General features: G+C 46.8%; 5 protein-coding genes across 5 annotated transcripts; 3 read left to right on the top strand and 2 right to left on the bottom strand.

Annotated features, from left to right (window-relative positions):
* Positions 1-1,394: 1,394 nt before the first annotated feature.
* N7446_009303 (Zn(II)2Cys6 transcription factor domain-containing protein) lies at positions 1,395-2,770 on the bottom strand (the record flags this gene model as incomplete). The annotated part of the gene is made up of 3 exons (XM_058518048.1): positions 1,395-2,489; positions 2,536-2,717; positions 2,764-2,770. 3 exons carry the CDS (start codon positions 2,768-2,770, stop codon positions 1,395-1,397), a joined length of 1,284 nt encoding a protein of 427 aa, XP_058368836.1.
* Positions 2,771-3,117: 347 nt separating this feature from the next.
* On the bottom strand, positions 3,118-4,973 carry N7446_009302 (sugar porter family MFS transporter; the record flags this gene model as incomplete). Its single annotated transcript, XM_058518047.1, has 3 exons — positions 3,118-3,512; positions 3,571-3,853; positions 3,933-4,973. 3 exons carry the CDS (start codon positions 4,971-4,973, stop codon positions 3,118-3,120), a joined length of 1,719 nt encoding a protein of 572 aa, XP_058368835.1.
* Positions 4,974-7,281: 2,308 nt separating this feature from the next.
* N7446_009301 (uncharacterized protein) lies at positions 7,282-7,681 on the top strand (the record flags this gene model as incomplete). The annotated part of the gene is made up of 2 exons (XM_058518046.1): positions 7,282-7,574; positions 7,660-7,681. 2 exons carry the CDS (start codon positions 7,282-7,284, stop codon positions 7,679-7,681), a joined length of 315 nt encoding a protein of 104 aa, XP_058368834.1.
* Positions 7,682-8,601: 920 nt separating this feature from the next.
* N7446_009300 (LysM peptidoglycan-binding domain-containing protein) lies at positions 8,602-9,294 on the top strand (the record flags this gene model as incomplete). The annotated part of the gene is made up of 1 exon (XM_058518045.1): positions 8,602-9,294. One exon carries the CDS (start codon positions 8,602-8,604, stop codon positions 9,292-9,294), a length of 693 nt encoding a protein of 230 aa, XP_058368833.1.
* A 573-nt stretch (positions 9,295-9,867) lies between these two features.
* Positions 9,868-11,268, top strand: N7446_009299 (F-box domain and ankyrin repeat protein; the record flags this gene model as incomplete). Its single annotated transcript, XM_058518044.1, has 1 exon — positions 9,868-11,268. The coding sequence occupies one exon, from the start codon at positions 9,868-9,870 to the stop codon at positions 11,266-11,268; it is 1,401 nt and encodes a 466-aa protein (XP_058368832.1).
* Positions 11,269-12,740: the final 1,472 nt, after the last annotated feature.

Below are 12,740 nucleotides of genomic sequence, written 5' to 3'. Positions count from 1 at the left end.
CAGGCACGCTTATTCCCTCAAAAGCCCACATCTTTCTGAGTTCTGTGCTAAATCAAGTCCACATATTATTAGAACAACATCTTGAAACATTCAATAGTTTAAAGAGAACCAAGTTTCCACGTGGTTTTTGAAACACCCGAACTGTGACGCCATTCGGACCACTTGGGGATGGATAGGGAAGGCGGTGAGACAAAGGGGCCGACATGATTGGACGGAGGAGGTAGATAGACTAGCTTTTTGGCGTCTCTCCTGTTCTCTTTCTCTTCTTCTCTCTAGCTTAATGTCTTCGACGAATCGACTCTTTTTGATGAAGACTTGGCGACTCACAGAAACTATATTTAGTCCTTTTATATTTCATATATTCTCTTTATTGACGGCGTGGGGATCGCCAAGCTTCCCTCACGTCTTTGAAGACCAACAACAGACTAACTTATACCTTGTTTTCTCTATCTGGTTTCTTTTTGGAGATTACACTTGTCTTTTCTTGGAGACACCGATGTTGCGTATTACACGTTTTGGTTCCAGGCTTCGAGATAATTTAGCTTGTGTGGTCGATAGGAACGGGCTTTTCAAGCATTCACGTACCATCCAGCCTTAAAATCCTTTGGAAGCCTTACAAAGGGTTCGACAGTGCACCTCACTTGTTTCTTACTTTCCTAAGCTTCAACGTTTTGCTTTGCGAACGCGGACGGAGCGGTCAGCTTCGGAGTTGTCGAGAGGCACTCCCGTAGTCCGATAACTCGTGCGTTGCAGAAACCGTTTAAAACTGGTAAGTCCAAATAAGAGTCAAACACTATCTTGGTTACCTTTGCGTCGTGCACCCCGTTACTCGGTTTTTAAAGCCTTGCGCCTAGGGTTCGCCCGATAGCAAGCACTGAGTACTAAACACCAAGCTTCCTTCAACCCTGACTGGGCTTTATGCCCACTGCAAATAGATTTACAGTCTAACCGTCTCTTAATAAGCTCTCGCTAAATTCTAAGCAGAGGTCGTTACCCCGTTTTCGAACCAAAATGGCGAAGGATCCCAGACGATCAGTATGGGGCCTCTCATTGCATTAGGCCCTGCTATATCTAGATCGAGAGATGCCACGGTTCGATGCGGATGATCACCACTAGTTATCAATCTTTATAACATTTGCACTCTTCAGTGCATGTCCTGCATATATATGCTATTTCCTTCCACTCTGTTCTTCCTGTATATGTATAGATCCGGATCTATATCAATCAAGACCGATTGCGCTTTGGCCGGCCTGGTTGTCTAGTATTAGTATTACCCAACCCTTGAAAGCTTTTGATCAAGGTCCCCTAGCGCGTGAAAGCCATCCAGACAAATTCTATGTATGGTAGAGTATATCAGATTTCGGTCTTTGTTTTGTAACAGCCCATAGATTTATCTACACAGGCTCGGCGTGCACTAGGGCTTGCTTAGGCCACTCGAGCCATTCTACCCACGGAGGCCCAAGATATTGGCTGATTGAGTCAACCAAATACCTCCCACCATCACAAAATACCCACCAATGTCGTTGCGTATCAATAAGGGCGCCAAAGTATGCCAAGATAACCAAAGCTTCTCCTTTCCTCTCTGCAACTAGATCAATGTATTCACGAGGAACAAGGATCGGCCATGCCACCAGAGCATCTATGTCATGGCCTCTCAGGTGTTGCCCCTCCACAACGGTCATAACTGATTGTAGGGCTTGGATAGCTTGCTCATATTTCCTGACCGTAGCCTCGTCGAGCCCAAGGGCCCGGATACGGTTGAACAGCGTCCCACAAACTGGTCCTAGACTTGAATCGAGAGGGGGTATTTTTTCTGAAACCCCGAAAAGCGGCTTCAATGCTGTTTGCTGCAAAAGTACCCATCTCCCTTGTCCTGTAACTATCCGCACCCCATGATGTACGATAACGTATTGTACAAAGCGGTCCAGAAATCTTTCGAAGTTATCTTCGCGACAGACTAGTGTTTCACAGAGCATGTGTAACCCTAAAACGCCAGCGAACAGAAAGACAGGGACACAATTCTCATCTGTGATTTGTGAGGACAACCCATGAAATGCGCCCAATGCATGATTTTGTAGTTCGGTGGAATGGTCTCTGTAAAATGTTCGCTGTCCTGGCCTCATAATGCTGAGGTGTAAAGCGCTAAGAGATAGAAGCTCATTCATGAGATATGGCGCACCAAGGCAGTACTGTAGGATATCCTGGAATGAAACTGACGACGTGATATTTGGTTTCTCAAATACCTTCAGTGCTTCAGCAGAGAGATTGTGGGCGAGTTCGACATGAAGCATATTAACAGGTGCACATTCAGGATCCTTGCCGGCTTGTTGATTTGGTGAGGCCACAGCAGAGGGCCCAACTGCTGGTGATGCAGATGCTGTTTCACGGCTAACACTCCGTGAAGAATGTAGGATCGGCTCCGGCCCCACGAACTGACAGCCCCGCGCCGAACTGATACAGTTGGAACATATTGGTCTTTGCTCATCACACTAGCGGGGTCAGTGAATGCGTATACGCGTTTCCCGAGCAACAAACCTTCATGTGACGGCGTTTGCATTCAATGCAGCCATTTCTTGATTTTTTATGGGTTCTTCGTGGCATTTTTGCCACAGGTGGTGTAGAAAGCGAGACGGTTAGGGCGTCGGAAGTCTCGGTTCCGATAGGCGAGTAGTTTATCTTAGACCCTGAGGGGTCAAAGCGGACAGAAATGGTGCAGCCTTAGCAGTCAGAAACTTGAACAAGAATAGCCTTGATCGTACCCACTTGCCATGATCTCAAGTTGAGTCGGATGTCTGAAATACGCGTATGCACGGACCATGCCTAACCCTTTTTAAGGTTAACGTTATCGACTGGCTTCCGCCTTCAGAGGCTCCTCGTTAACGTTACAGTATACCCTCATGTTTGTTGATGAAGTAGTCCTCTCCATTAATATATATCGACCATGAGTTGCGAGTACTACAGAATGCTACGAGAGAGCACCCCGAACCCGTACAGAATAAGGGATGTAGAGACATTAGGTATTTAGATTGAGGATGGAATCCAACTACATATTAAATAAGAAAAGACCCAGGCCCCATCATACCCGTACTATCATTATCATTGCTTTTAAGCAGTGGTTTAGTCGACCTCAAGGTGATCAGCATGAATCTGCTTCTCGCTCTTGAGGTCCTCCAAGTTCTCTACACCAGCAAGGCCGAGGCTCTCATTGATGCGAAGCATACGAAGCCGATCAGTCTCAGCAATGCTGTCCATAGCACCACCAAAGAAGACATCCAATTCCTCAAGAGTCTTATCCTTGGTCTCAGGGGCAAACTTCCAAACGAAGAAACCACCCATGGCACTGAAGATGGCGAAGAAGATGTAGGTACCGTATTTCATCGAGTTAAGCATGTCCTTGGTAGTAAGACCAATGACGAAGTTGAACATCCAATTAGTGGAAGCAACAATGGAGACACCGCGAGACCGCTGACTGTTGGGGAAGATCTCCTGAGCCAAAACCCAAGCGACCGGACCTGTTGCATATTGTCAGTATAAAAGAACATTCCAGGATTTGAAGAGCCGATCACATACCCCAGGAGTAGGCAAAGTTGACAGCAAAGAGCCAGATGAAGGCAATGGCAACCCAGCCCTGGGACTGGGCTAGTCCCTCGTTCAGGTCCCACTGGGGCTTGTAGATACCCTCCACGATAGCAACAATAATATGGCAAAGGAACATGCCAGCAGCTCCGATAATAAGGAATGTCTTGCGGCCAAACTTGTCGAGGAAGAGGACGGAGGGAAGGGTGAAGATAATCTGAAGAATGCCAGTCACACCAGTGGCGAGAAGGGTTGTTTTCGTGGACGTGAAACCGAACTGTAAAAAAGATCAAATAGTCAGAGACGATGAACAAAAAGAATTTAACCTTGTCTAGCAAGGAAGAAGTGTCACATACTGAGGAGAAAATTTGCGGCGCGTAGTAAAGCACGGCGTTGATACCGGTGAACTGCTGGAAGATCATCATACCACAGCCAAGAACCAAGCGCTTGAGCATATTAGGGGCAAACAGAGATTTCCAGGGAGCCCAAACACCACCGGCACCAACGAGCTCACGCTCGGTCTCCTCGTCGAACATGACAGCAGCCTTGATCTCGAGGTACTCAGCCTGAACAAGGGGGTCGTTCTCAGGGAGACGACGCAGACGAGAGATAACAGATTTGGCCTCTTCGTCACGGTGCTTCATCATCAACCAACGTGGAGAGAATGGGAAGAAGAAGAGACCGAAGAACAGAATCCAGGCAGGGATAATCTGCAGCGCCAGAGGAAGTCTCCACGCGATAGTCTTCTGGCCCAAGCAGGTGTGGCCGTGGTTTTGAGCGGCATTGTATGTGCCGCTAACCAGGTAAGGGTTGTCAACACCCTCAGGGTTGCAAGTGACGCCGCCAACAAACTGCATGCCATAGTCAAGCCAGAAGGCAACGGCGGTACCGACGGTGATAGACAGCTGTTGCAGGGAAACCAGAGAACCACGTAGCTCAGGAGGAGCAATCTCGGCCTGGTACAGAGGGATAACCATACTGAACATACCGATGCCAATACCACCGATGATTCGACCGGCAAAGAAGTACGCAGGCGTCTGTGCACCAGCTTGCAGACCAGTGCCCAGGGTGAAGATGACAACGGCAACCATCATAGCGTACTTACGCGAGATGCGATCTGCCAGGACACCGTTGATCAAAGCACCAGCCCAGGCACCGAGCTCAAGAGCAGCCACCAGCCAACCCTGGATGGTAGACCCCATGAAGAGAGGGAAGTGGTTCTCAAAGTTCTCCATGACAAGAATAGGACTCATTACACCCTGATCGTATCCATACATGATACAACCCAAAGAGGCAAACAAACAAGTGAAAAAGACATAAGGGTTGGACACAAATCCCTTGAGACCGTGAGGCTTTTCCGCATTGGTACGGCCAACCACTGACTGGCTGACTGCCATCTTGATTGTGAAACTAGGGCACAAGATATAAGAAGGAAGGGAACTCAGTCGAGGAACAAAGAATTGCAAGGAGGCAGACCACGCGCATTATATAGCCCTGGTCCCATTTTGCGCCTCAAGTTTTTGTCCTCCTCGCTACCTGGGGTTAGTGCCCTCGACCGGCCTTTCCCCGGGGCTGGAGACGCAACGCTGCACTCCAGACAGAAAATTTCATGCGGGAGACCCTGGATCACCAGATGCCATGTGTGCCGTACGAAGGGGCTAGCAGCACGCTAGATCCAGATTTGAAGACTAGACCGATACTCGGAGTAGCAATGACCCGGGTGTACGAGAATGCATATACTCGTTGGAAGCTAAGGTGCGCCACAAACCAAAAGAAGCACCGCGCCTCAAACGACGGCATTACTGGGCAGTCTTGGAACCGATAGTCAGAGAACAAGCCTCCACGGCCAAGGGCGCCATGGCTTGGCTTCAGTTTGTTGTGATTCGTAATTCTCTTGTCAGCTAGAATCCTTCCCCAATATCAAGTTCCCTGTGCTCAGCGAGAGGGGTACTTAGTGCTTACTGCACTCACAAACCCCATAGAGTTAGATCATGGCCCCCGCATCCTCAAATTTTTAGCGATATTAACTTAGCTGATGAATAACGAATGCGAGTACATGTATCCACTGCGGTTTACCCACGCGGTTTCATGCCAGGTCTACTAGAAACAAAAAGTTTGCATCGGCTAGTCTCAACAAGTGGATACATTCTAGAAATAATCTCAAGAACACCCGAAGTTCCACTTCAGAGATCCCATCGACTGATCCGGCATGTTTCGAGGGGTTGGAGTGGATACATCCAGCAGCAAATTAGAAACAGGAAAAAAGAGTCCAAGGCCAGTGTGGCGGCCGGGAAAATATCGGCTTGACTCACTCGGAATGTGATTTATCAACCCTAACTCCTGATTGAGTATAGTTTGTTACTGGCTCACACGATGCTGCACCAGTATGGTTCTGGGGGTGTATAGTGCGCAAGCCACGAGGCGCGTTCTCCCCGGATAATTCCACGGATTGGCTAATTCTCGGCTTACAGCCCAAGCCGTGCACGAGACCATTAAGTCCGTCCGAACAAGTTGAGTCAAGCCTAGGACGGCATTTAGTCCGGCTCGGCAGCCGTTAGAACTTCGGCGAACCGATCGCGGGACGCGTGGCCCAACATTTTCCCACGGGGTTCACCCCTTCTTTCACTTTGCCTGTTCCAGATGCTCGGTGAGATTTGAAATGCTGGGGATGCAAATCTGGGGATTACCTATGTGACAAGTTCAAGGGTTGTAATATTCTCTAAGTCCAAACGAAAGGAACTAGTGCCGTTTCAGCGTTTTTTTTATTTTTCCTCGAGGAACTGAGCAATCTCAGCTTCCGCCTCTTCCGTGGTACATCAAAATTTCCGTACTATTGCGTGGACGCCAACACCTACGCGGTGCCAATGGGGTCTTGCTTGTCTAGATGGACCAATGAATCTCGCCGCTAAAAGTCCGGCCCTGGCTCGGGTCTAACCGAACTTGAAGCGGAATATTTTACATTTTCTATAACTTCAATTCTTTGGATTCAGGTGCATGAAAATTCACATTTAATATTTGATTTCTCTTGTGCTATGACTATTAACTTAGTGGACATTAGTTGTAACATAGGTCTCCCAGTTCATTGCCTGGGAGCGCCTTCTTGATGCCTTGCTTGATATGTATACCTTATACTTTAACTTGTGTGGAGGGTAGATTCACTTGAATCTCAGTCTATCGATCGGGGTCTTGGGCTATAATCTTGCTTTGCTCTTATCACCTACTTCTGGGAGATACAGCATTTCCCCAAGGCCTAGCAGTATCCTGGCCTGGGGGGTTATACTACACAAATATGTCTTGAAAATAACAACTTTCCATGTTACACAACTATCCATGAGGACCGAGAGTGTTCAGACTGGTAAGCTGATCAGCGAGACTAGAAGCTTTGCTGGAAGCTCGCAATTTCCGCTTCAATGAAAACAATGAGCCCAAGAGCCTCGATTCCAACCTCGGGGAGAATACAGAAAACTCAAAAAGGATATAAATATCCGCTCTTTCCGGAATTCCCTATTGGAATATCTCAGAGCTCACAAATGGCATCTCAACTCGACTGGGACGTAATTCATCCTCAGTGCAACATGCCTATGGCATTTCCGGGGCGAATGTCCACTAACACTCAAGTTCGGTGTCCGCCGAAATGGATACACTGTTGCTTGGACATCAGTGTTGGTCCATCGGAGGATTAACAATAAATACTTTCTTTGGACCATGCTTGCTGCCATATCCGAAGGTGATGCGGGTCCCTCGTGGACAGAGATATTTGAGAGCCGGTTTGGGCCTCGTTGGGATGGCATTCAGTCGGCGCTCGATCAGGTCGTGGGACCAGTTATGTTTAATGTATATATTCAGCCTCCTCCCGCTGGCTCGGCGATAATCTCCTGTCATTCCAATGATGGCTCAGAGGAAAGGTTTGAGATTGAACCGGTACGTCTCCTAACCCACTCATCTCTTGCAAATGAGCCATCCTCCGTCGATGGTATCTGGGAGTTCTATGAGTTTGGGTATGAAAGCTTGAACACTAATACTTCTCTGGTAGATTTGTATGTGATCCATCTTCCCTTATCAGATCAAGCCCTACATATATAGTGTTGCGCGGAAATACATGTAGTGTGCATTCCACCGAGGTGCAGGTCATTTCCTCTTTCGGTATCCAAGCCCGATCCCGAGATTACCAAGATAACTACATAATATAGTGCCTGAAATGTCTTGCCTTGGATAGCCAGAAGGGATCTTTATATCTCTGGCCCCTCAAAAAGTAGCTAGTTCACGACGCGGGGAGAACAGCCCTTATGCGGGGACCAACCAAGATGCTCTGATTGAGATACTTGCAGGGTCAAAGCTACTACGCCCTCCGCTTGCCCGGAGTATTTTATAACTAGTCTCAATGAAAAACACGCGTTCTCGCCCGTGTTTCGAAAGCCTGACCAGCATCTAGCACAAGCGTCACGAAAGTGGACCATGTGGATTTGATAGACGATCGACATTTTTCCTGCAGATATTGTCTGTCCTCTCAGTCTTCAGCAATTTGTTTCCCCCATAAGACACTGATTAGCTTTGAGCTGATCCAGGTACAAGTTGCTCCCAGCTTACTTCCGTGTTTTATCGAACCATGTATGCAAGGATTTAGGACATGTATTCAGCATTCGCAGGGTCATGTAGTAAAGCACATGCACACAATCACAGCTTGGGTTTAGACAAATGATGTGATTCTTTTATACTCGAGGTAACTGTGATTGATATTCAAGACTCCCACAGCGACAAGGTCGGATAAATCGTAATCTTGAGGAACCAATATATAGGCAATGATTTGCACCCCTGAACTCCGCTGCATTAACACTTTGTACTAACCACAAGCTTCTGGGAACTCCGAGATGGGTCCAGTGGACCTCGGAGTTGTTGCTCAAGCTCATGACTCCCCATGCATTGAGGACACGCAGGTCAAACACCCCGTAATCAAGATAGTCTATAAAATCGCCGTCTTCCTCCAGAGATACCTATAACACTCTTATTTTAAAAACGTCCATAAGAATGTATCCTTCCTCCCTCAAGATATTCCTTTTGGCACTAGCTATCTCAGCTTCTGCCCTTCCACACAAAAGCCGAAGCACCTGTGATGAATCATCTCTTAACGCCACCTCTTTCGTGTACACCACAACATCTGAAGATACCATTTTCAGCATCGCCAAGAAATTCGACCGCGGAGCATGCGATATTGCGCGTGCCAATCGCATGATCGACGCAGAACACCTGTACGCGGATTTCACGCTTCGCATCCCCGCCCAAGTTTGCAACCCCGACAACAGCACCTGTCTTTTGACCAAGCAGAATGCCACAGAAACATGTGTGAAGGGTGGTCCGCACGACTACAGAACTATCGCTGGCGACACGATTGAAAGAATTGCCCTTTACAAGCTGAACGTCACCGTTGACACCATCTGGTCTCAGGCAAAGGGCATGATTTCTTCGACAACTGAGGTTTTGCCTGCGGGTACCTGGCTCAAGATTCCTCAGTGTGTTCCTAGTGTTTGTAGTGTCACTCCGTTCCATTTCACCTATGGTGTTTACAAGGATCTTGCTGAGAAGTTCGGCACCACTGTTGGTCAGATTATGTCATTTAATGGCATGTACAATTATAGTGATCACACTGCTGCGGAGGCTGCCTGGATTACTGTTCCTATGGGATGTACTACGTTGGCATTGAATGTGACCGAGGAGATTTAGGTTATGTTGGTCTTAAGGCTTTTGTGTTCGTTCTCATGAGACGTTTCTAAAAACAGTGAATCCTTGAGAATACAAACTTTTCTTGCGTTAAAGCTTGCTTTGTCTTATTTGGTGGACAACATTGTGGAATAAACCAATATTGTAGCCAATGGTTACAGCACAGTTCAGTGAAAATCTCTAATATCACTTTTACCTTTTTCTTTATCTGCATCTATCTTTGCTTCTTTCTAGTCTTTTTGCTTTGTTGTGTCATCGGAACATCAAGTAAGATTGAAGTCTTTTCATTGTGTGGCCTCCGTGACGGAGGTGCCAAGGATTGGATCATAGTTCAAAGGAAAGAGCCCACAGGGACTCGAAACAGTCTTTTGGTCAGGTCTTTCATAGAGTTTCGAGTAGACAGTAGATAAAAATAACTCCTTTCAATGAATCCCGAGATGAAACTTTTATATATAACTCCGGCCTGTTTCTGGGTTGTTCATCGACAATCAATTCTCACTTTCAATATCATTTTGAGTACCAAGTGCAGGCCTCGAAATCTACCAGTTTATACCAAAGAACATCGGATTTAAAGTCATGGGATCTAGGCCGTCAACCCGCAATGAGTATCGGAAGGAGGCCAACTTCGACAATCTACCACAAGATCTCCTCCTCCAAATTACAGACTATCTTGACGTCCAATCCACTATCAACCTCTCATTAAGCTGCAAAGATATGCACGCCATTCTCGAAGAGACCGCCAAGAGAAAATCCAAAGATCTTCAGGGCGCCTTGCCATCAGACGAGGTATATATAAAACATGACTTTAAAACTCCAGACGGTATCTGGGCGAGACGCGACGACATAGAGTATGACGAAAACCGCGACGACTTTTACGAAGATGAACACGTCACCCCGTCCGACGACGAGCCCTTTGCACAAGCAGTTCGAAGCGGCAAGTATGAAAAGGCGCAATACTACCTGCGGTTAGGGGTCGATCCCAACGTATACTGCCTGGGCGGAGCACACATGCTAAGTCTAGCCGTTCACTCTGGGTCACCCGAGATGGTACAGCTGCCTTTCGATTATGGAGCTGACCTCGAGAACATTGACTACTGTACCAGTATGAGCGCGCTAGCACATGCAGTGTACACACAACAACAAGATGTAATCCGAAAGCTGATCGAGCTTGGTGTGGACGTCAGCAAAGAAGGACTTGCAGGTTACATTGCCCACACGTGTAGTGTGGAGATAATGAAGATCTTCCTGGATGCAAACCTGGATCTGAACCGAGTAGGGGAGCTTACCTGGACCGGTCACCGAGACTTTGAAGACGGCGATCATGGATGGAAGCTAGTGCATCATCTGGCCGTGCGCAATGATCAGGGCATGTTTGATCTTTTGCTACCGCAACTCACGCGCAAGATGATAAATGCACGCAATCTTCATGATGAGACGCCGCTGCATCTCGCGCTTGAAGGCGATGATCCGGGACTTTCTATGGCGCTTATTCGAGCCGGCGCTGATATCAACGCTCGGGATTGCGACACTTATAGCCCTCTTGACCGTGCACTGCTGAATGGACATCTGGAAATTGCTCGCGAGATCATAGAAAGGCCAGATGTTGAGCTTGGGGTTGAGAATGAGAATGGATACACTGAGCTTCATCTTGCGACACGTCGCGGTGATGTGGAGATTATTCGGATGTTTCTGCTTCGCGGTGCGAAAGTCAGAAGAGGTAACTGTTTTGACTCTCCGCTCTCTTGTGCAATTCAGACGAAGCGTCTTGACGTTGTTAAGTTGCTTTGTGAGGAGGCTCAGGACCATCCGTTTACGAACGACGAGGGTGATGATGATGAACAAGCTGCTGCTATAGAAGAGGCTCGAGAACTTAAGCAACACGCGATAGCTGAATACCTGCAGTCTATCCCTGCATCGAGCTATAAAACTCCCGTTCGACCGACGAAGAAACCTCGGGTGGGAAGGAAATCGAAATGATATGGGTTACGAGACTTGAGATGTTTGAGCAACTTTGGAAATCATCTCGTGACCGGCATTACAGTCTCTTTCTTTCTTTGTTGTTACTCAAAAGACGTATTTGTAAATATCATTCTCTGTTCTAATGTTACTTCTATCCCGTTCCATTTGACTCTCGCTGCCGAATGTTGAATTAGCACACTGCGATATAATTTTGAGCTAGAAGAGTGCTAGGAGAGTCGAAGCAGGACTCCCACTCACATGATCCCAATCTTCAAGGCTCGTCTTTGATGATTTAAAGGTCCATTTGCAACCAAGAATTTATATACCAAGGACACCTGCGCAAGAGTCACTGATCAAAAAATTGAAGATGATCTTACTAAAACAAACAAACACGATTGACTGGACTGGTCATGTCCTAGTTTTACAGCTTATTCCCCACGCAGTCAACAGTGCCTCGGCAAGCTGTGAGATCTAGAGAATCTGCACTCGATGCATCTCAGATTTACGGCTAGGAGATGCTTGGCTTAGCGGTGTGCAAACTATAATGTCATGTTCAATAATATACGTTATTGACAAGAGAGAGTACAACAGTTCATCACTTGGCGTATGCTATTAGATCAAGATATATACGACATGTATGTCCAATAGTCGAACGATATTTTTCCAATATTCATATCGGGTAGGGCTTGTTTCTTTCCGACTGTTGAACAGACTATCGCACTTCTTATACATGTATTTTTATCCATAACTCAAATGTAGTCATAAATGTAGTCATAAATTTAGTCATGAATGAAGTCAATATAAACTAAATTGGTGCAAATATCCTGACTGGACAGTAAGATATTATAGTTGTAAGCCAGCTTATACAAACCTACAGGAACCAACAACCTCTGGCAATTACCGTTTTCGTCCTGTGAATAAAACGATGAATAACTTGGCCGGAGGGGTAGTAAGTAGATAGCGCATCTAGATAGGGTATATGATACCCGCTTGAACCGCTCGAGTCAGTCGAGTCAGGCGAGTCAAAGAACAGAGGCTCGTGTCCAAAGGCACGAATTAACGAAATGGCAGCGACAGATAATTCTGTCTAAACAGAAACAAGAAGTTCAAAGCGACAGAGAGAATCTGATTGATTGGTTGCTATGTGGTCAGCTCACCAGCCCGAAGACCCAAGATAAGCAGAATGTCTTACTATAGGTCACAAGGCCGCCAAAGTCTTAGACAGTGCAATCCCACCCTACGCTACAGAACACAAACTGGAAACCAATAGGACTTGGTGATTAGGGTTAGACTAGGTTCGTGCATTGTATCAAGCGTAGAATTGTTCCGTTAAATCAATCAGTCTAAACACGACGGGACGTATCCCGCAAACAAAAGCAACAGCAAAAAAGCGCAGCAATTAGGGTAGGCTGAATGGTACAGGACAAAAAGGCAGAAACAAGCAAAAGCTAAAGCTAAAAGAGGATCAGAGCAATAAGCAATCGAAACAG

This window comes from Penicillium canescens, assembly GCF_028828765.1.
Source record: "Penicillium canescens strain IBT 15451 chromosome Unknown utg000006l_segment0_segment0, whole genome shotgun sequence".
Lineage (NCBI taxonomy): Eukaryota > Fungi > Ascomycota > Eurotiomycetes > Eurotiales > Aspergillaceae > Penicillium > Penicillium canescens.
The sequence above is the reverse complement of the archived record's forward strand: the minus strand, read 5'-3'. Positions and strand labels throughout refer to the sequence as shown.